The 25,693-nt window shown below is 37.7% G+C and overlaps 1 protein-coding gene across 3 annotated transcripts in view; it reads right to left on the reverse strand.

Annotated features, from left to right (window-relative positions):
* The window catches only part of WDPCP (WD repeat containing planar cell polarity effector), a 148,151-nt gene that overhangs the window by 47,053 nt on the left and 75,405 nt on the right, over positions 1–25,693 (reverse strand). For all 3 annotated transcript variants that reach the window (XM_035322065.1, XM_035322064.1, XM_035322066.1), the window contains exons 12-14: positions 23,842–24,451; positions 18,784–18,972; positions 16,030–16,153 (exon numbers count right to left, since the gene is read on the reverse strand). In XM_035322065.1, the coding sequence (XP_035177956.1) occupies positions 16,030–16,153; positions 18,784–18,972; positions 23,842–24,451 (923 nt within the window). The remainder of the gene's footprint in view (positions 1–16,029; positions 16,154–18,783; positions 18,973–23,841; positions 24,452–25,693) is intronic.

Below are 25,693 nucleotides of genomic sequence, written 5' to 3' on the forward strand. Positions count from 1 at the left end.
TATACATGGAATTGCTTTACAATAAGGAGGAAGTTTCAAACAAGGGTAACAAGTTTGCATTACTTAGGCAAACAGTATTAAATAAGTCAAGAGTGTCCAGTATTTTAAAAAACTTCATTAGAAAAAAATTACTATTTTGATATATTATTTTTTTTTTGGCATGGAAGTTGTGTTGCTTTTATTCTACAGGAAAAATTAGAGAGAGTCCTGTACAGCAGGAGAGAACTAATAACAAACTAATAACACCTCTTTTACAAACACATTTTGTCGTGGGAAGTCTTATTGCTATTGCTCACACACTTCACTTACAGTTTATCAGCTCCTCAAACCAAAAAATCCCCCCATCAAAATACTATCTCTGTTGTTCCCGTGCTACAAATACATGGTAAAATATCTGCTTTCTGAAATGGCACCTACAGGGAACTAGTCGTGAAGTGAATGTTCTCCCCCCCTCTCCTCCACCTTGTTACTTACTGCTTGCTTCACAATAACTCCAGCAATCAAGACTTATATGTCTCTTGAAAAAGAGAGATAAGAAAATCTGCCTGTAAACCATGACGTTCAGCCACTTGTTTGGTCAAAGTGACAGCCAACATAAATATGACCTTCAAGATTAAAACCCTCAAACTGCGATTAACTATACAGGTCAGATAGGAAAACATTTATCTGTGAGCTGTTGAGCACATACAATATTAAGTTTAAATTCCCATAAAATAAAATAATACCATTAGTAGACACTCGTATGTGATCTTTCTACCTTTCCTACAAAACTCGAAAAAGATGGCTATTAGTGCATCTATTTTATGGACAAGGAAACAAAGGGGAAATGTGAGTGATATGACAAGAATAATTCAGGTCAAAATAGTCAAGACATGGAAGAGCCCTGACTTGCCTTCTGGTGGAGTGGCAGACATGCTGCCTACTTGCATTTTGAGAATGTGATTAACTGAAAATATGCCAGGAAAGGCACAAATATTTACTTTTTAAATTAAATATATATTTTTAATATAAAAAATATTATTTTATCATTGACTTCAGATAGACTATTTTTTATTCTCACCAGCATAAATAATAATAATAATAATAAAAGTCCCAGGTTTCCTCTTATCCTATAAATGTTCAGAGATAAGGTGATTTGAAACACCATAGATCAAAATCATGTGCACAGACTGGGACCTGGGGTGAAGGGAAAAGATACCTATTGAGTTTTTATAAGAAGTTCTGTGAATATATCAAAAGCAGAATTTTGTCAACTGTATTCCACAGCACTGAAATTGAATGCGATCACTTAAAGATAGAGATACCGTTTTCAAGCCCCAAACGGTCAACTTAAAAAATATGTAACCACTAATATCACTAATAAGAAGGCCAGGAACAAGAAAAAATCATTTGAAGGGAGGAGGAAGGGAAGAGAGAGAGAGAGCTCAGGCAAGCAAGAGAAAAATACAGTGCAGGAAAGATGGAAACATTTCTTCAGGGACTAGTTACAACCAACAAGCCTTCTTAGACATGCCCATCGACCATGTAAGCATATTCCATGTGCTAGGCTGATAAAGGAGGGTTGCAGCAGTTTTTTTTTTTTTCCTTGTCTTCAATAAGGGTACACAACATTTAGAAAATAATCTGCAGGGGAAGAGCTGTGGCACAAATAACATTTATAAGGCAATCCTTTTTAATGGAAGGAATTTCAGAGTCCTCCTCATCTCACAGTCCAATCAAGGGTGATATGCATTCAAAAAGTGTATATTAAATATGCACAGAGCAAACAGAACAGGAAAAAAATGAATATTGAAATAATTTACATGCAATCAAACTACACTGAAATTAAGTTTTAATTGTTCAGTATTCTGTGATGCATATGCAGATTTTAAAGTATTCAGAATATCAATCAAGTGTTTACTTACATCAAGCAATTGTATTTAAGCATACAAAACAGATGATGAAAATATGTTCAATCAGCTACAGCTCCCAACATTTACCGCAGGGTTTACATGATCACTTTTAATTCAGTTATTTCATTTAATATTTCAATTTAATAGCTCATTCTTTCATTCAATTTCTAGGCATCTTGCCCATTTCTTAAACACAATAATAATAATTATTCATAAAAGGAGCTGTTTCCCATAAGTTCTCATATCAGCAATTTTTGGAACAGAAATGGTTTTCATGCTTTTTTTTCCCCCCTTAAAAATGTTATTATCTGATTATTTTTTTCCTTTTAAATTAGACAATATTAAAATAATGATGTCTGTAAAATGACTCTAGACCCTATTTCAATGAATTTCTGAGCCAGAATAATTAGAGATTATCAGGTTAAAGAATGTAAAAAGTGTGTGGCTAGGTTGCTACGTGGTTGATTTTAAATAGCAATGGCTTGGTTTCCAACCAATTGTTGAATATAAGGAAAATGATTTAGAGTCATAGCTGTATTTTAGAATACCTCTTAAGACCCCTTTTAAAAACAAAACAAAACAGGTATAGATGGTGTAACTTCAATGCATCCTTACTATTACAATCCTGAAATTCTATTGACCTTCAAGCAAATATTTTAAAGTCAAATTTCAGTAAACTCTGAAGACACAGATTGCTATGTAGCTTTTCATTTATAAAATAGACTATTAGCCAAATTATATCCTTCATTTTACAGTGAATGTTGTAGTTCTGACACTCTACTTAGGGTTGCTGGAGAGGAATAAATATATTAAGATCTTAAATTTCATTTAAAAACAAACAAATAAAAGCAAACAAAACAAAACCACCACACTTTAAACAAAAGACAACCAAAAACTCATCTGATTTTCCCCACAGGAGTTCAGCAGAACACCCTATTTTAAATTAGATAGTTGCAGAGAAAATCAGACCACTGAAGGCAGCCCAACACAAGAAGGCTCCAAAGAACCTGTCTTTTCCTCTCCCACCAAACTGTGAGTTTGCATTTCAAAATGTTATGATCTGGGGGACTCAGTCTCTTAATTTTTGTATTTACTTGGTATTCTGATATTATTTATTTGGATAAAGTACTATCTCAAAAATAGACTATTCCTAATACCACTAAGTTCCTTTGGCAAAAATCAATTAATTGCTGGATGTTAGTTAACTGCAGCTAGATTATTATTCCTATTATTATTCCAACACCGCAGTATGTGCAAACATAATGAAAGTTTCATGTGAGAAAACCAGAAATTGAAACCATGACTGTCATTTTTTTTTTTTTTTTTTTAAAAAAAAAGAAACTATTCTGTTAGCGGCAAAGACTACTTTTAGTTAGTTTCTTATGATTCGTCCTATATAGGGCTCAATACAGGAACTCTACTTTTTCCCTATGTGCTCTGCCTAAATATGCTCCAAATAATATACTGTCCTTCCCCAGCAAGGTATACTGAGCTCCCTCACTCCCAACGATGGTTTGGGCAAGAATCAGCGTAGACTGATTTGGTTTTATGCAGCGCATTTGTTGAATGGCAGAACATTTATCTGCTGAACTTCAAATATTCTCAAAACTGGTAGGCATTTGCTTACTGCTGAAACTTCTGTCCTCTGTAAGGTTTCGTTGAGATTCGTCAATGATTCTTAAAGTTAGTGGGGAACTAATCGAAGAATCAATTGAGGCATTTCTTATTTATGATCTCTGAGATGCTAGTGGTACTGTTTTGCCAGCCTCGTGCTATCATGCTTCTAGTTTTTTTGGATTATGAGCTTTTTAGGAAAGGATACATAAGCCTCCGAGTGGGGTCCACAACCTTATTGCCTTTAAAGATACTCTAGTACTGATAAAGTGCTGCAGAGCATACCAAAAGGGCAATGGAGAAACAGCCACTAGGTCCATATGTATGAGAGCCAAAGGCATAATCTTCTAAATTGTATTGTGGATGTTGAATCTCTAAAGTTTGTCCAGGTATAATCTATACATCCCTTTAGGCCCAAATTTACCAAACCATTAATGTATGGGTTTACAACCTATAATTTTCTATGGGTCCTAAATATAGGCATGTTAAGTGAAGTATTGGATTTGGGGCCTGAGTGACTTGTTTTTTAAAAAAACCCTTATGGAGCCCTTTAAAGGTTATACATGAACATGTCTCAAGTGGAAATTCATGAATAACTCTGAGAAAATTTCAAATGGGCACAAATATTTCAAGACACCCAAAAGTCTCTGTCACTTGAACCATACTGTTAAATTAGGTATCTCTGAACTTAAGGATGTACACCTATAACTTTATAGATTGTTGGGTGTAAACCCAAATGCCCTTCACATCAAAGGGTACCCTCTGGTATGAAGCAAGGAAACAAACAAACAAACCAAATTAAAAAAATAGGAGGAAAGAGAAAGTTAATAAGGGGAGCCAGACAGTATGACTCCCTGGCCAGAGAAAACCCTGGAGGGCTGTTACAGGCTGTGAATCTTGAAGACATTCCCAACCTGAAAAAAAAAAAAAAAAAAAAAAAAAATCTTACCATGTGATTCCTATCTTGTAGGATTCAGCCCTAGGAAACCTAAATGTGTTCTTGTGTGAAATGGTTCAGATGACTCTGTTAAGCATAGACACGTCTCAGAATAGACTTCAATGATTAAAGAAAAGCTGTCCAGGCATTTTTGAGTCAGATTTTTAGGTGAATCAAGGTAGTTTAGTAAGAAGGCAGCACTGAAAATTTTAAAATACATATTTAGTAAGATGTAGTCCAGACATACAAAATATTCTAGAAAACGTAGTAGTTTTAGCTACAGAAAGAAAAGCTACAGCATTTATTTCTTGCCCCTTGCTCAATTAACTACAAAGAGCAGTAGTTTAAAACTGTAGAACTGTCCCATGTCTAAACCAAAGAAATGTTAGTTAACAGATTCTGATTCTGTGAACATTTCTGCCATACACTTCTCATTCGATGTTGGTCAATCACGTGAGCCTGGGTTTTTGCAGAATGGGGTTAACCACTTAAGAGGATGACTGCTGGGAGAAACAGCAATGTTTTACTACGTGTAGCATAATTCCTTCATGTCTGTCAAGTGTGCTGAGATTTTCAATACTAGTTGCTATAAAAGTCTGAAGAACAGCAATTTATTACTATTAAAAATTATTGTTATATAAATTGAAACTCTGGTGGTATCTTCCTTTTTAAACTATATTCAGCCTTTTCTCTTCTTGAAATGTGTACTTCCTTTGAATTTCCCACACTCTGTATTTCTTATTTCATACTCATTGTCCTTCAAGAGAAAATATTTTGTTGCCATAGCAGTATTTCCATACACTGCAATTTTATTATAGACTTTTTATTTGGGTTCCTCTAAACTGCATCTAACACCAACCCAGACAGCCCCTCTCCCCAAATCTCTCCATTCCCCCAATCTCTTACTACTCAGAAATTTCTCAACAGCCTATCTTTATCTTTAAATACAGACACACGCCAACATACTATTCCAAAGTACCCAAGGCTAAAAACAGAAGTTAATTAATAATGCTGATAAGATTCAATGACACCTGTTGTTTCACATTTATTTTACTCAACCCTGTCTGTTAAATCCTAGCCTTTATTGCATTAATTCTCTTCTTGCTATTCTTCTGTTCCAGCTTTATCCCTCTCACGCTGGTGATCATGTAAACTTAACTGTATGTCTTGAAAGCTGTATTTTATTGAGCAAACATATCAGCATGTCTACACACTAAAGACAGCTCTATAACTGAGGCCCAGTATCATCACTATGGTTAAGGATGAGTTGCTGCCTCTATTATAAACCCCTATTGTATACACGTGATATCTCTGCAATTTCAAAGTGGGGCAGATAGAAATTTGGTATTACAGTTAACATGGACAGACTCTTTTCCTCCTTGACTTTCCATGAGGTATAGGGCCAATTCTCCCTCATGCTTGACATTGGATAAAATGCAGTTTTTTAGAGCTAAGACTTCTCAGAGAAAATATATTAGCTCAATATTTTCTAAAAACTGGCTGCCTGAAGATAAACATCTAATCACAAAATCATGGTGCAGGGCCATATTTTGAATCACTTGTTGAATTATATTTCCATTACAGTATACTTATACTGCTTAGGTTTGTCACTAGCAAGCTTCTTTGTTGATATTAAAATAATGCAGTGGTAATGCCCATACAATCTCCACACATAACAACTCCATTACAGCCAATAGTCTTTAGAAGTTTTGTCAGGTGAATTTTGGCACATCTTGGGGGGAACAAATACAAAACTAATGAGCGCTTTATGCTTTTGCTGCAGGTTATCACATGTAAGAACGTCAAATGTATGAATGGCTGTTAGCTCAGACCAAAGGTACATCTAACCTAACATCTTACCAATAGCTGGGCACCTAGGAAAGAATATAACAATAGGGCAAGCATATGGTGATGCTTTCCTAGGTAGTCTCTTAGTCTCTAGCAATTTGTGGTTCAGGGATTTGCTGAGCCAGAGGTGGTTTCTATGCTGGTATTCCTCAGTGAATTTCTCTTCCCTCAATCTTCCCTTTGAACTCATATACAATTCTATCATCCACAACATCCTGTGGTAAGAATCTTCATATTTTAATTATATGCTACGTAAAGAATCACTTTATTTTGAACCTGCCACGTGCTAGCTTTGCTTGATGACCCCTAGCTTTTGTATTAGAAGAAGCAACAAACAGTCATTTACCGTCCTCTTTCTCCCTAATACATGATTTAATAGATCTCTGTCTCAGTTGCCTCTTCTATAGGTTGAGGAGTTCTACTCTACTTAGTCATTCCTTTCACTAAAGCTGTTTCATGCCTTTAATCATCCCAGCTGTCCTTCATAAAGCTTTTTGAGTACTACTATATCCTTTTACAGATCATGGGACTCCAAAACCACAAACAATATTCACAATTCTGGTGAACTGAACTTCGTTGTTTTTTTTTTTTTTTTTTTTTTGTTCCTTTTCTAACAATTCCTGGCATTCAATGCATTTTTGTACTTGTGCTGAGCACTGAACTGACTACCAGTTATACGACCAAATTCTTCTTCCTGAATAATTGTGAGCTCAGACTCCACCATTTTATACATGAAGTTGAATCACACCCAGCCACCTGCTTCACTTTGGATTTACTTACATTGAACTTTATTATCAATTTTGACATTACGTCACTGAGTCCTGTGAAGTCCTTTTGCTGTTCTTCACAGAAGGTCTTTATCTTTACTCATCTGAATGATTTAGTGTCATTAGCAAATGCTGGCACCTCACTATCTGCTCCTTTTCCACATTACTTATGAGTATATATCTGCTGTAGTTACAATTTGGTAACCTCCACTCAGCGAGATAACCGATCTTTTACTGTTTCTTACCTTCTAAAATCTGCAAAAGGGGATCTTCCCTCTTATCCTATGGCAGCTTAGTTTCTTTAAGACATTTTGGTGAGATACCTTCCAAAAACGTCTTCTGTGGTCGAACTTTCCTCAATAGCAGCAGGATATCCTTTACTGTCCATCACTACTGATATCAAAGAATCCAGAGTTTTATGAGACATGATTTGACAATACTGCTGACTCTCCCCGGGTACATGTTTACATGTTCATCATCTTATTAAAATATTAGTTTCTACTAATTTGACTGATACAGAGGCTAGACTTACAGGACTATAGTTCTTCAGGTCTCTCCAGAATGTATTTTTAAAACAGATGATATTTCCCATATTCTTGTCTTTAGGTGCTAACATCATTTGAAATAAGAGGTTACACACCACAGGATGTAGCGAAGCTATTTTATGCTTGATAGCCTTTAGAAATTCTGAAATAATTTTATCTAGTGTTGCTCATATATTATTGCTTATCTACCTAGATTGTAACCCATTTTACTGATATTTCAACACTTAACAGTGCAAACTAAGAAGTGCCCCCATCCTCTCGTATCCTGGTCAACTAGACAAAAGGGGATTTCTTAAGAGGTCTTTTATGTCTATCTGATTTTTATGTCTTTCTGTAAACCTTTCTTCAAATATGTTTGCTAGTCAGAAACTATATTTGAGCACCTAAGATCTTTCTGTTAACTGGACAGTAATAATGGGATATAGGAGCTAGCCATTTACAGTGCAAATCATCCAATTTATCTTCAAACGGCTCATTTTTACATGGCTAATTTAAGCTAATCAGATACGTTCCCTTTATAGTTAATTGATAGGGATAGGCACTGACATTTGATTCTTCACACTTATCATAGACATCTCTCTTCAATGGGATTACTCATCCTTTGGGTGCCCACATCCTACTACTAACTGCAGAGGCAGCCCAGATGAATGTGTAGGACATCTAATTTCTACATTATTAAGTCAGGAGAGGTGAGGTGCAACCCCAAGACATTATATCCAGTTATTGGACAATTTACTATTGCTGACTTGTTCTAAATTTTACTTATCGCAACCTTCCCTTAACAGGCTTTTCAGCTGTGAAGAACCACAGAAGGGAGCTCTTCATTTGAAGACAGGAAGCCTAGGGCTGCCTGACCTGTTAGCTCTTCCTGGAGGACACTGGATAGAAAGGGAGAAAAGTCAGAAAATTTAATCTCTTTTAAGGAATAAACCAGACTATTTTTGTACATAACAGATTACAGATTGCCAAGTCCTGTTCTGTTCTGATCTGATGAATGGCGCTCATGACAAAACTGTCAGATGGCCCACATGCAGGAAAGTGAGGTGTGATGGAAGGGCCCAGGAAGATTCTGAAAATTAATGGAGCAAAAGTATCTTGGTAAAGACATGCATTGGGTTTACATGGCAAGGTTTTGGTAGCAGGGGGCTGCAGAGATGGCCTCTGTGAGAAGAGCCTGGAAGCTGCCCCATGTTAGAAGCCAGTTCCAGCCAGCTCCAAAAGGGACCCACTGCTGGCCAAGTCTAAACCAATGAGCAACACTGGTTGTGGCCCTTGGGGAGCAAGTTTAAGAAAGTGAAAAAAACACTGTGCAACAGCAGCTGGGAGAAAGAGGTGAGAAAATGTGAGAGAAAGAATACCAAAGACACCAAGGTCAGTGAGGAAAGAGGAGGAGGAGGTGCTCCAGGCTCTGGAGTAGAAGTTCCCCTGCTGCCCATGAAGAGGACCCTGGTGGCACAGCTTGTCCCCCTGAAGCCTGTGGAGATCCCAGGTGGATGGCATATGGCCCAAAGGAGGCTATGGAGAGCCCTCACAGGAGCAGACTCTGGGCCAGAGCTGTAGCCCATGAGCAGGAACAGCTGCCCATGGGGGGTGCTGGTTATGAAAAAGTTTGTCCTCCCGAGTAGCCGTATCGAGGCCCTGAGGTGGCCACTCCAGAAGGAGACATCAATAGTGACTAGGTAAAGTTGACAAGTAGGGAGTACCTGATGACACGCAAAGGAAAGCTGACTGACTTACCATAGCAGCTTAAATATGAAGATATGTTAAGAACTTTTTCTCCTGGTTTTGTCCATGAATATGGTATATTTTTGTGCTGTTTCTGCACTTGATGTATGCCCAAAGTTCTTTGGATTTGCACAGCTGATACAGAAGGAAACATGACTTTCTGAGGGCAGATTATCAGTTACATAGCACAACACAACACAACAATGGTTTCCATTTGGGCTCGGCTTCTAAAAGTACTAATATCAAAGATTAACCAGCATAGGGGGGATAGCCTCGACACAAAGAACATTAGTCTGGCATGGCTATTCCATTTTCCTCTTTAAATGTGTGGTCCCACAGGTGGAGACGTAGCAGAGAACTGGAGGAGGTATGGGACTCTGGACCACCAAGCAGCCAGACATCGGTGGCTGTGGGAAGTTGTACCACAGCAGAGCAGCTCTGGGACTGCCCTAAGTGTGTGGGAGGGGACATCTTTCCCACGCTTCAAGTAATGTCTCCCATCAGGTTCTGCAGAAAAACTTGCCCAAATCTCTGTCAGAGACTTCTTGTGCTTTATCTTAATGTGATTTTATTCTCAAGCATTAATGTTGTGTTATTTCCTCTATTTTTTTTTTCCTAATATTTTGCTCAGTATTTCGTACATTATGATCATCACTAGAGAATTAAATCCTGGAACTACTCCTGTGGCATCAAAGCACCTGCCTGAAATTGAAACCTGTTGCAGAGCTTGTTTAAGAAAAAACTCATTAGCAATATAGGACTGAAGCAAAGACATTCTAAACTTTTCCTGAGATTTAAATATCTCTTTAAATGAAAAAATAATCTAGTTCCATTGAATAGGTGCCTTTATTTCTTGTTTCTAAAACAGGTCAAGAAGCATGACCAGGGGATCTTTTCATGTGCAGTTCCATCACAGCAATTGAAATTCTCATTTATCAGTGCCATGGCTATATGAAAACCTTTGGTTTTGATCGTTCTTACAAGATGACAAAAAATGACTCTTCAAAGTCCTCTCCAGAAGGTGCTACTTTAGTCAGAATGCTGCTACTGAACTTACTCCTGTAGAGATGAATTCTGTTCATGTGGCCACCATAGAGAACCTGACTGACATCAGCGGTCATTTTATCTGAAGGCATAATTTAATGCCTAATAGGTTACCTTATGAATATAAAAGACATTCTCAGTCCTGAGCCATGTCATCATTAATGTTTATACGTATTTTGTGACACACTATGTACCAATATAATTATAGATTCTACTTTTAGGGTGCTCTTTAAAAGGATCATAAAAGCTCTTTGCTCACTTTGTCCCTTAGTTCCATACAGTTGGGAGCAAATCGGATTGGGAACTATTATGGTGTTGAGGCATTTTCTCACCTTTGATTTAGGGTCCTGTTTAGGATGGAATAGTCACGGTGCATGTCTACTCTGCAGACCGCACTGTAGCGATACAAGAACCTGCTTACCAAGGGTTAGTTAGAACTGCATAAGTGATGTCGCTGCAGGGTGAATGAGCTTTATTTTAGCTTTTCAAAGGTCGTCTTGGAGGTAAGTGGTAACTGTGTCAAGGAATCATGTCAGGCTGCATAGCAGTACACTTCACAACTCTCAGATAGTGAAGTGATTGATAAGAAACCGTGCTGGCTGGAAACAGATCTCCCCTGATGCTAAGGATCACCTACTTTCTCATCTCCTTTACCAGTTTGTATTTAAAAAAGACCTTGCTCAAGCTCTGTGTGTAAATTTGTACTACTTCATGAATGTTCTGCCTAACACATGTCTAAATTCTTTGCTTTAAACCAACAGAATCTTACACTGGACACTGGAAAGTACACGACACTTCTGGAGTGAAGCATAAAAACAGTAACAGCAAAAATACATAGTTTTCATTTTTGGACTTGTGCAAAGCAGAATACTGTGAATCCATTCAAAACTCTCTGAGTGGATGTGGTAAGAGCTGTGCTTTTCTCTTGAAAGAGGCAAACAAACTGTCCTGGTATTTAAAACAGAGCTTTGCTTCGTAGGGAAACGTATTTGTACTCGGAGCTGGTAGAAGGGGGATGGATAATGGAATTACCAGATGGGAAGGTCCACATAGTTCTGAATCTTAGTGTTTTTCCACAGCAAACAAAACAAAACAAAACAAAAGATCCTTAAATTGTGCATTCAGAAGCACAAGAAGAGAACTACAAAGGAGGAAAGGGCACAGCAGAAGCACGGAGCTGGGCCTGCATTCTAATTCCACAGCTCCTCAGATGTATTTCAGACTTCACTTTCCAACCCTACCTTCGCTTCCAGCTCATGCCATGCTTCTTCCTCACTGTCTTTCTGAGAAGGAGAGAAAAGTTTCAATGAAATAGAGCAGGCGCGTGTTTGTGCTTGAGTGTGTCAAACAAACAAGATAATTTCATGCCTTAGAAAATATGACAAGTCCAATTTACGAATGCTTGATCAGAGGGAAGCAAAGCCATGAGTCAGCGATGCCGTAGTTAACGAGTGAAAAACTATTCCATCCCATTCCATGTTCTGTGCACGGCTAGATGAGGCTGTTATCCAGAGGCAGGAGGTTGTGCAGCCACTCCCCCATTACACAAATACACTTCGTAGGCAGTGCTCAACAAAAGGGTGGGGGCAAGGAGGTTACAGCTCCCCAAGGCTGCCTAATAAAGCCGCCTCTGCTCAACATTTTACATAATGATATAATGCATTATATTATTATAAGTAGTGACATCATAATAAAATACAGGAGTGCTGCTCAAGTGGCAAGGAACACCTAAGATATATTTTTATACTTGCAATTCAGTTCCTGTATTTTTTAATTATAGATAAGAATTTAAAGTGAAAATAATTATTCATTCCATAAATACTGTTGTAATGGAGCCCTGGCATATAATTAAGAGGCCTTTAATTTTAATTTTGTATACCGAACGCCTGTTTTTGGAGGTATTCCATATTCTTTATTCAGGGCATATACCTGCAAAACTCTGTGCCTCTACTTTAGTGGAAACTTGAAGGTGCTGCACAGATTACAAATGGAAAAACTTAGCTTTTGTAATGAAACATACAAATAACGTGGCTCTGTTAAATACAGTGCAAGATGCTTTCCTTCCTTCTAAATGCAATACATTTCAGTTGTGCCCTCATTGTTTCTTGGCCCGTTCAGTTTGCTGCACCATTTTCTAACCCATACTTGCAATACAGCTGTGTTGTTACAGTACACCTTCTTTCTAAAGTGCCCAATACCTAAATGAGGGAACCTACCATCACAACACTATTTTTTTTTCTGGAAACTGATCTTTTTGATGGTAGAAAAATACTTAGCCTATAATCTCACTGATAATGTGAAAATGGATGTCTCCAGTTAGGTGCAACTGGATATAAAACCTTTCTGCCTGCAGTAAAGATTAAAATCATTGGCACATGATTATTACAAGGTGAGGATAGCCCTTCTAAAAAGGTGACTGCATTTCTCAATTCTAGTAAACACAGACACTCACATCTTAAAAAGTACAACAATAACTGGCACCTTTTTGGCAGACTAAGCAGGCAGGTCAAAGATTGTCTCAGCATGTAGAATGAATTAATATTTCTCTCCCAAGAGTGGGTCCTTCTAGAAAAGGCTTAAGGCAGATTGGTGGGGCATTCAAAGGAAAGCTGGGGGGGGGGGGGGGGGGCAGCCGGGGGGGGGTGAAGAATTTTGTTTATATGAACATTTTTCAGATGTAGATCTAGAAACATTTAAGCTTTTTAATGTTTTAATCTTGCATGAAAGACTCCGCCCTTCTCTGTCCACCCCTTATGCTTCTAGTCTCCTCTATAGCCCGCCACACACATCCTACACTGTTGTCTGTTTTTTGCTCTGTACTCCCACTCTACCCTTTTGCATTACTCTGCATGTCCCTATCCCTCTCTTTAGTCCTTTGCCCTCATTTCCTTGTTTTTCACTTATGCTTCTAAGCCACATTCCTCACTCTCCCTACCCTACGTTTGAATTTCTGGCTCCCAGTGTCTTTCAGCTCACTGTCATCTACATTTGCCCCTTGTGCATATGCTTCTTACTTTCTCTGAAGCCCAAAGGAATTGCAGAAGTCCCTACTGTATTCCAGGGAATATTTTTTGAATATCAGCCATACTCACAGTGCATGCACTGCAAGCACTATGTTTCCTCTGCTTCTTGTTGCAATAGGGAAAAAAGTGACTAGTTTGCTTTTTCTTCTCATGCTCACAAGAGAGTAACAAACATACCCTAGTGCTGTGTCAAGTTGGCATTGACAGTTTATGGTGCATTTGCATTTAAGTATTCTTGCTTTTATTTTCTTTGCTCCTGTTTACGCATCTGTGGAAGCACAAATCCACTGTGGAGAGATTCATCAACTGTTTGTAACTAGCCTGCAAGTATTTAGTGCTAAATGAAACAGGGTAAAAAAATAAAAAATAATAATAAAAAAGAATGAATCAAATAACAAGGGTTGAGACGGACAGCATAAAACTGACTTTAAATGCAGCCTTCCTGACATCAAGATAAAGTCGTCATCTCTGACAAACAGGTAGTGGGAAGACTATTCCATTTCAAGTACCTGATGGGTATAATAGGTTGATCCAAAAAGGCAAGAGCAGACTTTTCTTCCTGTTTTGAACCCACATTCATAAAAGCAGGTTTGCAGAAGTGGCTTCCCTTGCTGGCTGCTTACAGAGGGATGTAACAGCAAAGGCTGCAACTTCTGCATGCCTGGACGAATTAGTGAGCTTTGTGCCTCACTGTGATTCTCCCAGACATTGCAGCATGCCTAGATGGCTTTCTCTCACCCAGAACATCCAGCCAGTTTACCATTCCTCCAGCAAATCCGTAGCACTTACTTTTTAGCCTACATTCAAATCATTCTAGTCACTTAACATCTAAAAGGAAATAAACAGCAATTAAGGCACAGCCACTTTAATACAATAAAGATCAGCTCTGGACATCATTTCCTTGCTTTCTATCAGATAAATCTCCCATTTTTGAACATTTCATTTTGTACTTAGATTATGTCTTCTCAGATAAGCTTTAAGCATTACCATCTGTTCTGCAGCAACCACATGATCCTATCACTTTGATTCAGTTGAATACAAATCCCTTTGACAATAGGGAAACAGAAAAACAACATTCATTTCTTTCAAGAAACTGCCACAACAGTAGACTGTTCAAGGGCCGCTTTATAGCAGAGGTAAAACACGTGGGGAGACCCTCCTGCACCCCTCCCATCTGTGTCCCATGCTGTCCAGGCAGCGTTCTGACACTGAAGCTTCATGTTTGCTAGGGGGATTGAGTCAGTGTTTCAGCTGTGTTCAGCAGCCCCAAGGGCTGAAAGCTCAGCCAGGGCCCCATGCCTCTGCATGCCTGCTAGCATTTGGAAGCAAATCCTGAGTCAGAGGGAATACACCTTTCTCTAGCAGATGTAAGAGCGCTATAGCTATTACACCTCTCAGCAATCTCTGAGGCATTCTTTCCGCATCTGTCCTCTGCAGGCAACTGGCCCACAGCCATTACAGTTGGCCACTGCAGCAACAGATCTTGCCGTCTGGTTTCTAGGAGAAAGGCAAAAGCAGAGCTTGTACCCTGTACTGTGGCCAAATCTATCAAGAAAACTTGTTGTAAAAGCTGGTACATATTATGCAGATATTTGGCGCATTCTTCTGCTTAGAATAATTACCCCATTGGTACGGGCCCGTTTAGCAGAAAGGTGATCCTGTTCAGTCTCAAAATTTAGAAGACAGTATAAATTATTTCTCTTTTAGATTTGTAAGAAGCACACACTGTACCATCAAAGAAGCACACACTGTACCATCAAAGAAGCTTGCAGTTCCTCACTTTGCATATGTGGACAACGTATAGAGTCTGGATGGAACACAAAAAGGGCATGTTGCAAGTCTCCTCAGCATGTCCTCAACAAGTCATTACAAACATTTAGGTTATCATTCAGAAGATAATTTCTCTTTCTTTTCACTGACTGGATAATTATCAGAGGGAATGCTTCAGTTGTATTTGTGGCTGAACACATGAACAGGTTGAACTGCTTATATTGATACTTACAACAGATTGAAATTTTGGCTGTTAATGTATTACACAAATATAGCCATATATCAATGTAATATAAATTCTAGCTGAATTTGGTATTATGAATTTTCTAACATCATATGATTTACAGATGAAAGCAACATTTCATTTTCTTGTATTTTAATGGTGAAGACTTCCAGACCTTAAATTGTACCAAAAGTGACTAGAAAATGTCACTCTGAGGGCGACAATAACCAAATGAGCAGATTTCAAGGGCGCAAAACCAAAAACATCTTGGATGATACTGGTCATTTGCAATTTAGCATCTATTTAAACTCAAGATTTTCTCCAAGTTTGTAAGCTGTTTCAATAGTTAACCTGCAAGCAGTTGGTGAATATAAATCTCTCAGATGCATGGTATCTTTTTTCTATCACACTAAAAGGGAAAGAGTGAATCATTTTATGTGTATTGATGATAGAAGAGCTCTGAATAACATTTTATCTGCAATACCGTAGTTGAAAGGAACGAACTGCAAGTTAAACAAACTAACAATGAATGCATTTTTTTCAGGGGTGGTCCTCTTGGAAAATGTTAACCACATTAAAGTAGGTAGTTATTGAAATATGCAATTAATTTTGAGTTGATAGAAGTTGAAACTGTCATTCACCTGAGCAGGTGGTGGAAGAACCTTCTTGCGTATCTGCTGATGGGGTCCCTGTACTCTAGCACGGTTGTATCCAAGAGGGGTCTTGTTGGAGCATAAAAGGTTCCAAGGCTTGCCTCAAGCTGTGCTGTAGAGTTCAAACACAGCAGCAATGAAACAAGTGAAACTGTTTCAACTACAACACGTTGCTCATGTTTGCAGTCAGTCAAATTCCTCATACACTGATGCAATGTGATGTTGTTGTAGGACAGATGAAATTAAAATATGACAGCTTGTACAAACACAAATGTGCATATAAACTTTCACTTTGAGGTAGACCTGACAATGACTTTGAGCAACAAAAGCTGTCAAAAAGATGAAAAAGTTTATAACACATCTAGTTCTCACCAGAAGCATACAATTAAAGGTGACTCATAAGAAACATACAGTTTGAACACGTTTGTCCAGTAGAGATCAACTCTGTTAGCTCAAATTTTCTTAGTCCTCTTAGGCAGACAACAATGAACTTCAGTTTTTCAGGGATTATTCTTATGTGTTAGGTCAGCAGGTGACAGAACCTTTCTTGTGATGGCCTTGAGGTCTAAGGAACCTCCTTCAGCCAATAGTTCTTTACAAACTTTAAATAAAAGGGTCTAGAAACCCTAAGGGTTTGGCTCTCCTACAGCGTGTAGTGGTTGGAGACAGAATAACCTCCCTTGTAATCAATAAAATAAAGCCCTTTTGTTACAGAAGTTGTCTTCGCTTTAAATACTTTCTGACTGGTGTACTCCACAGCCCTAGCTCTGAGCCATTTTGCTACATGTTTTTAATACAAAATTACAAGCAATACAGGAAAATACACACTAGCCATGCGTGTGTCCCACATGCTGAGCTGAGAAGAAATTTAATGATCAATAATATTTACGCTATATGACTTCTGCTTGACAGTCAACACATGCAAAAGTCACATAGTCCAAACAAAATGACTGACAGGAGTCTTGCTCACTCTGAAGGCACAGGGAGAATTTGCTACACCAGCACAGGTTCTCCTTTCAAGGTGGATGTGCAAATCGCTGCTGCTCATCAGAATTTTGTGGGGGCTTGAAAAACAAAATACAACCAACCTATTGTCTCATTAGGTAGACAAAAATCTCATTGACTTTCTGTTATTAGCGTTTGTTTGAACTAGCCATTTCTGTATTTAGTGATAAAGGTTCTTTATTTCCGAGCATAGTTAGGTTTTATTTTATTAGGCTTGATTGCACTAAATGTGCTAATAGTACTGTGTTAGGAGCACAGGCAAACTGTTAGTAAATTAGGTTTTGTGTTATCTTAAATCTAGACAGTAAGATAAGCTGAACTTTAAAGGTATTTTCTTTCAAAGCAGCAGTCAATTTAGATTAAATTGAATACAGCGGTACCTTGCGAAAACAAGCCGTACGCTCTTGCCATTGCTGTTTTCGTGACAGCATGTTTTGTACTTCAGAAATATTCCAACCTACACGGAATATGAGCAACTACTAGCACAGTTATACATTCATTAGATAGCCCAGCTTGATGTTGAAGGCAGAATAAAGATCTCAAAGATAACTGCCACATCGCTATAAATAAAAGGCCTCACTGGGTTTTTGCTAATAAAAAAAGAAAACAAATTACTATGCCAAATTTGTTAGCTTCATGTAGAATAACTCCTGGACAGAATAAAATTCTGTCTGCTGTAAACAGCGTTAGGAAGCTGCATGGGGGGAAACACACAGACATCTATCTATAATGTGCATTTTTTTACAAGAGTGTTAAAATCAGCTTTTTTTTTTTTTTTCTTTTTTTTTATAGGTTCTTTTAAAAGCATGTTTTATTTAGAATTGATATACTATATTTGCAATGCAGAGATTTTTTAATCAGATCCCCCAAAATGTGATAGCTGATGGTTTGGCAGCAACGTAGGACACCTTGGAGTTTTTCTATCATCAAACGCACCAGAACCCTAAGTATTCTTTCTTGCCACAAAAGATGCCTGGTCCCCAGCTGTCTGCCTGCTAGACTGGAGGATAACACCTCCACTAAATCAAGGCACTTCAAATCTTGAAGTGTATTGAGTTTCAAGATACACAGCAAATCAAGAGGAAGGCATGACACCAGGCTTCGGCAGAGACGAGGCTGAGCCTAAAATTCATCATTTCTTGTGAGGGACCCCAGCTACTACTGCAGGGGGCCAGAAGATTACAGTGAGGACAAAAGCTGTAATCCTAAAGGAGGCAGCAGAGGATAGTGTATTCAAAGCTTTTGGATCTTGTAGTGAAAGAATGACCCTTCATAAGCACCTTACAAACCATACAAAAATCTCTTGTCCCTCTTACAGGCAAATGTCCCTCCTTAAGCCAGTGCTGTCTCAGTATGATTATAAAACAAACATTTGAAGCCTATATTAACTAACACTAGCCTGAATTAAGCCAAATTTATAATGTAATAAAGCTATAACACATATAAAATAGTGCTATACATATTAACTCATGCCTATCCTATATATGCTAAAATATGCATTATTTTACTTTCACCATTGATAGAAATGTGAACTAGGATGGAATCAACACATTGATCTAGACTTTATTGAAATTATTTCTCTACATATGGCATTTAATTACGGAGTACCATGATCAAACGATTGTCTGGATTATCTTTATTGTCTTCTTTATAAAGTAAATAAATATATCACTGTAATCCACACAAGAATTACAAAGACTACACAAAAACACATTAAAAATATAATCAGTCCCTTACCTTCTCTGTCTGGTGTAAGCTTTTGTTTAAGAAGGTGATTGACAATGGCACTCAAGCATATGTAACACTGACGACCCATCGTGTTCCAGTTCATGGTGTTCAGGACATTAATTGCCTCGTGTATCTCATCATAACAAATGTATTGGTGGATGATTTCTACAAGGCCCAGCTGTCCTCTTGTGATCACACCTTTTATAGGAAATATTAAAACCAAAGACTGTGTTATGAGTAGTGTAAAACAATAGCTGACTACTTTTCAGCACAGTTAAAAAAAAAATGGTGTTGGTTAAAATCAGAAAGTTTAAGTTAATGATTTTCACTAGCAAATTTTTGTGATATAGCTCCTTATTATCTTGGTTTATTTAGATTTAGGGTGCTTTGGACAGCAAAGAATAACCATCAGTGAACATAACACATGGAGGATAGGGTGAATGTGGCCAATATCCACTAGTGTAAACATAATGTAATGAAGTTTGTTTTAACCATGGTAGAAAAAGCTTATTTTCAGTCTGCTACTGTTGTGTGGGAGGTAATAAATTCCTGTTCCTAGCATCACTTCCTTGTAGAGGAATACTGCTGGACAACAGTAGAAAAAAATAGCATCAGTCTCACACAGACTTACCAATGTATACAAGTTTACGGCGGTTCAGACCTCAAAGAACTCTTCTACTTGCTGTATTGCAGTTGCTCTAGAGCTAACTTCTAACCTGGCAGCATTCTCTAAGGGAGGTATTTCTTCTGATATGTAGATATCATGAAAGATATTAACAACTAGGAACCTTTGAACTTGTACACATGAAACCATAGTGTTGCTTGCCATAACAGAAAAAAAAAAAAAAGAAAAAGAAAAAAAAAAGAGTGACAGATTGCCCACTCCATGAGAGAATGATTTACAGCATTCAGTCTTTGGCAAGTATTAATTAAAACAGATTCACAGATTTTTTGACTTGCTGGTCTCAGCTTTTGAACACAAAAGGTGACTGAAAAATTGCAGAGAGTAAGGTTTTTTTTTTGTCTCTGATTAGCTAGATGATCATGTACCGTAGGCCTTGCATGGCACTTTTTTCTTGCTTTGTATCACTGCGCTAGCATATTATTTATTGCTACAGCTCAAGATATCAGAAAGAGACCAGAACAAACCTACTGTTTCCCTCTCACTAATTAAAAACATTAAAAATAAAATTAAAAATCTCAATCTACATTTGATGGTGTTTGTCAAAATTAATTTCAAGGAAAAAATTATGATGAGAAAGGGAACAAGCTGATTTTCAAAATGAATTTTGGAGCCATAGTATGGCTGAGAAAAAAAGTCTGGTAACGAAGAAAAGCAGACATGATATATAGAAAAGAGATCTCACAGAATTTTTGTAAACGTTGTTGTGAATATCGTTTGTGACAGAAAATAAAAAATAGAGAGAAAAAAGTGCAGGAAAAACATCTGACTATAGCTCGAGGTGAGGTAACCTGCTTCGAACTTGCAAATACAGATCTGATGCTTTGGGGGGGGAAAAAAGCTTGTATGCATACACACACACATATATACACATTTGTAATAGAGAAATATTTAATTTTGTAGCATTATTAAAGAGAAGATATGTTTGTCTATTGTATTTCACTTAATATTTGCATATATTAAAGTCTATGGACTTTATACTGTGTAATAGCTATGTTTAATGAGTGCACATCTGTGATAACATCTAATTGTTATAGTAGAATTTATTTGTCTTAAACGTTTCATGTATTTAAAGCACTATATAAGTTGGGAAATCTTCACATTAATCACTAAGTGAAGATGAAAATACTTATTTGCATGCTAATTAAATATAGCATTATATTTAAAATTTCTTTCTAGGCCAGCAGCGCTGAACCACTGGCACTAGTACCAACTTTGGCGTTATCCAAGGGCTGGGTTGACATCAATGACAAGAAGCTGCATTGCTTTTAAAAATGAGTTTGGCATTAAACACCAAAAATATTTGCCATTAATGTTTGAGGGTAAATTTAACATGAATCTTTTCCTGAAATAAATCTAACTAGACAGCACAACACAAGATGCACAAATCTTGTCCAAGATCTTAAAATGGCTGCTGGAAGTTAGAAATTTATTTGCCTATTCTCATTGACATAGGTAACAGACTTTCATGGGAAACAGTTCAAATAATGTTGATGTAATTTATAACTGATAAAAATAATGGACTAGAACTCCATGAATCCAAAAGAACTGACATTACCTAGAGTGCCAGACATACATTGTGATTTAGTAAAAATATGCAGTTCAGCATCAATTACATGGCTTGTTTTCAACTGTATTTTTTGGGAGATCTTTCTTTGCATGAAGAAATTAAAGAAAGAAAATGCTATGTATGATGCAATATCTGTAGGATCCAAAAATCTTTAAAAATCTTTTTTTTTTTTTTTTTTTTTGGAACACCAAAACCAGAGGTGTTTCAGGTGCCAGTAAGAACAGTTTATTCTAAAAAAAAGTAGCTGATTACCATATACAAAAAACAAACATTCAGAAACTCTACAGTATTGACTTGAAAATTTTCTGTGTATTAGTATGTAATTCTATTAACAGCAAAATATGTTTAAAAAAACAAAACCGAAAAACCAAAACCAAAACCAACCAACAAAAAACTATAGCAGCAATTCTACCCTATTCACAAAATTAGAGGCCAAATGTGAGACGTGCTGATTCAGCAGTACCCCTTAAGGGAAGCCAAATTTTAAGCGTGTTCACAGCCTCCAATCCACTTCTGACCTATTCTGTTGACCGAAGTTACTTAGCTGGGCTGCCTTATGTGTTGATTGCTCTACTGCTGCACAAGGCACAAGAGCTACACTGCATAGCCATGAGTTAATTAGAGATTTGATTTCAGTCCTGAGTGCCTGGATTTTGCTGTCATGGACCCCTAAATTTTCAGTATAATTTATATTTGCATTATTTCTTCAGTAGTGGAGATCTAAAAACTGCTGAAGTTGGGAAGAGGAGCTGACTGTTTAACACAGCTTTACCTTGGTAGCGTGGAAAACTGAGTGGTAAAGCTGAAAATCAGGATGCAATAGAGAACAGCATGTTTTTGCGCAGTGGGCTACAGAGGAGGAGGGAGGGAGGGAGAGATGGATAGGGAGGGCTTTGCCTTCTTCCTAGAAGAGATTTTACAGTAATTATACAGAATGAATTTTCAACCATGATAACTTTCAGCTGTAGAGGTCAACATCTTCCCATTTGGATGCTTGACTTCTCTTGGGTGGTGCGCTTCCGGGCAACCTACTTGGGAAAAAGAGGTGACAGCCAACTCACTGCCTAATTGATTTAGGAACGGTGCCCAAGGAGACAGTCCAATTAAGTTTACAAGCTGGCAATTAGCAGGAAAGGCCTCTAAATCCCTGCACTGAGAGCCTGCTTGCCTCCGTAAGAACATAAATGCGCTAAAGATAGCAAGGGGAAAGCTGTGCTTTCTGGAAAGCTGTTGTGAGTAAACCCCACAAGGGAGGACTGAAGAAAAGCAAGGTAGATGTGGGTAGAGTGCCTTCTGCTTAACAGGTAAGAGGTAATTTAGAGTTGCTTTTTTAATGGCCAACATGCACAAAAACATCAAATAGCTGTTTTAATTAGTGTTCTGGGGTGCTCTGCAACTATTAAACCTGTCATTGAACACCATGCAGCTGAATTATCTCAAAATAAATGGGAATTTGTAAACAGTTGCTTTAATAGTAATTTTGGATAACAGCAACAATATGGTTCAGCTCTGTTTAAAACTGTGTAACTGTAAACCAGTCCAATGCTTCTGTTGGTGACATCCTATTATAATAACTTATCTTTTTGCACTGACATATATAGTTAAGGTTTTGTAAAATCAGACTTTAAAATGTTCAGGTCTGCATTGCTTTTAGACAACATTTTGCACAGATAAAAGCGCATTCATGACTTAAACAGTAAAAAAGTAGAGTTTCATACTTCACTGTCAACTAGTTTTTAAAAAAATGGGTTTCTTCCTAATCTCAAGAGCTTTACACAAAATAGTTATAAAAACCTCCCGTAAAGATCTACAAAGGCAATTCTGTTTTCTTGGACAGACAATGGGCAAAATGTTGAAATTTTCCAGGATGAATATATTCGAAATGGCTGTCTGCCACGGTGAAACACTGGGTTGGTAGTCAGAAGATTTAAGCATGATTGTTTTTTTCACTCTCACACTGGGTCTGCACCCCTGTAACTTGCTTGACTTGAATGGAATGAATACGGTTCTCACTGATAATGAACCACAGGGGTTTTATTGTTAGTTCAAGCACTGACTCCTTGTGTAACTCTCAAAAAGCCTTTCAGCTTTCCTTCAGTCTTGTTATTCTGTTTGTAAATTAAGAGTTAGTTACACTTTTACTCTCTTAAAGCCTCCTTACATCTAAAATGAGAAGTGCTACATAAATTCTCAGTTGTGTATTATTACTTTTTCATTTATTCACAACTGGTAAATTAACTGAGAGACCAAACTTCTCTGATGGCTATGAAAACTTTTCTTCTTGTGTGAAGTCTTAAAGCAAAAAAATGGTGTAACTTCATGTACTAAAGTCAGAAATAACAGAGTACTGGGACAAATATACATTGTAATGGAAAAGACAGTTGCATCATACAAAACAATAATTCATTTAGGAAAGAGATAGCATTACTATCCTATTATGACATTTAGCTTATTTTGGTAAGTTTCATATATTACTAGAGAATGAATACAATTCTTACAATTGCATACTACAGATGAAAATAATGTTCAATATGAGAAATTGTTATGCGTTATTAGAGTAGCAGGGAGCATAACAGGACCCTAATACAAGAAATCAGGATCCTACTCTGTCAAACTCCACAAGAACAGATACTAAATAATTGTGAAATGTAATGGACTCCTTGTTTCACATCTTCAGACATCATTGGAATTGTGTGATTTCAGTGCTTTGGTACCATATATCTAAAATGAGAATATTTTCAAGCTACCAAAAACCTGCGAGGCACAAATGTTTCCTCGAGAGCCTAAGGTTCAATAAATGTGCTCAGTAACTTACCAAGTTTAAAGCGAAGTACTCCTAAGGGTCCTTTGTCAAATCTAACCAACAAAAGATCATGGATATCTGTGCCATCAGTGGAGGGAGATGCACCTTCAGCAGCCGCCCAGTGGATCCGGACAAGGCTGCTAGACGTGTCAAAGTGTTTGCTGAATTGCAAAGTTGCCTCAGGTGAAAACTCTTCTGCCAGCAGCTGAATTTTAACTGGGGACAGTGCTGTGTCAAAAAGCTGCAGCTCCCCTTGAGAGCTGCCAACCACGAATATGGCTCCAGAAGGGTGGTAAGTCATTAACACAGGCAATAGTTTTGCTTGGGCTAACAGAGTCACTTGGTTGTAGGCGTCGTACAGAATTACTGATGAATCTTCACAACCCAGGACTAGTTTGTCTTCTGTAACATTTCTGCAGCAGCTGATGGCCTTTGATGGCAGTGGTATTCTGGTGACTGCCACACACTGAATTTTGTTCCTAACACAATCGTAGACGCAGCTGTCTGCCATTGGCTCTTTGTCTGCAGAGATGGAGTGCTCGACTATGTGAACCCGATAAGGCTCCTTGGTGCTGAAGCTAGCATCGAGTGGATCCCATTCCGTACGGACGTAACTCTGAACCTGGAAAAAATCCAAAACACTTTGGTAGTAGTTTGTAGCAGTTTATTCTTGACTTTGATGATTTAAGAAACAGACTGCTGAAAACATGTTTTCTCATTGCTATGTAAGCTAAAATAAGCACACATTTTATAGAGTTGTGAGGCTTTTCAAAGGTTACTTTCAAAGGTTACTTAGTTTGAGCCATATCTGTTTGCTCAGAGGATAAAACAGGTCAGTAGAATAGAAGATTAAAGAGGGGATGGCCCTAGCAGTCCTACTGGAGGAGAAATGAGCAGCTGACATATCAAAGAATAGCTGATTATTCACAAGGGGAATGGGGGAGAAATCCCCAGATTTCTGGAAAGGTTTGTAATAGGTTACTGTGAGCAACACATGTAAGACCATTTTTTTATAAATTGCTCTGGGCCATGATAACAGAAAATATTATACCGTAGTGGTAGCAACAATGGCATGTTTAAACAATGTACACTGTACATTGCCAAACAAGTAGGTGGTAGATGCTCTTTGGTGCCATAGAATGAATTTGTGATAGTAGAAAATGGGGACAATTTAAGGGTACTTGAAGGTTGAACAAAATAGAAGAACACAAAGGTGGAATATGAACCGAAGACAGCAGCTGGCAAAGAACAATAATTTGTAGTGTGAAAGCATGAAAAATACCATAAAATGATGGAGGCAACAGTGGAGTCCAATGAAGTTTCATTGTCTATAATATGTGTGTTTGAGAGAGGTATTGTACAGGTCTGGAGCAGGGAAAGTGTTGAGACTCTAGTGGTTAAAAAAAAAAAGTTATAAATTGGCTTATAAAAAGCTGTTTCTCTGAAAGAGAGAGAGGAAACCAATGTCTCTAGAAGAGTAAGAGTAATGGAAGTTGGTCAGAAACATGCTGATGTTTGTTCATGCAGAAGGAAACGGTGAAAGGAAAATGTCAAATGGAGCCAAACCCCACCCTCAGCTATACTGATAGCATTATTCACCCTATAAATTAAAGCTGCTCACCTGCCACTAAAACCCCTTCTTTTGAGTCCAGGTGGTATGCAAGTACTATTTACACAGGAAGGGGTAACAAAAAGGGAGATGGAGGAAATCTGGAAATTTCAGGTTGAAAACAGAAATGTACACATAATACTTAAGCAGTTTAAAGTTGATTTCCATAGATCACTAGACCAACTGAACATACAATTCAGCCTTTCATCTTGCAAAGGAGGAGAATAAGAAATTAAGTTTTTTTGGCATACCCCC

The sequence above is a fragment of the Oxyura jamaicensis genome, chromosome 3, assembly GCF_011077185.1.
Source record: "Oxyura jamaicensis isolate SHBP4307 breed ruddy duck chromosome 3, BPBGC_Ojam_1.0, whole genome shotgun sequence".
NCBI lineage: Eukaryota > Metazoa > Chordata > Aves > Anseriformes > Anatidae > Oxyura > Oxyura jamaicensis.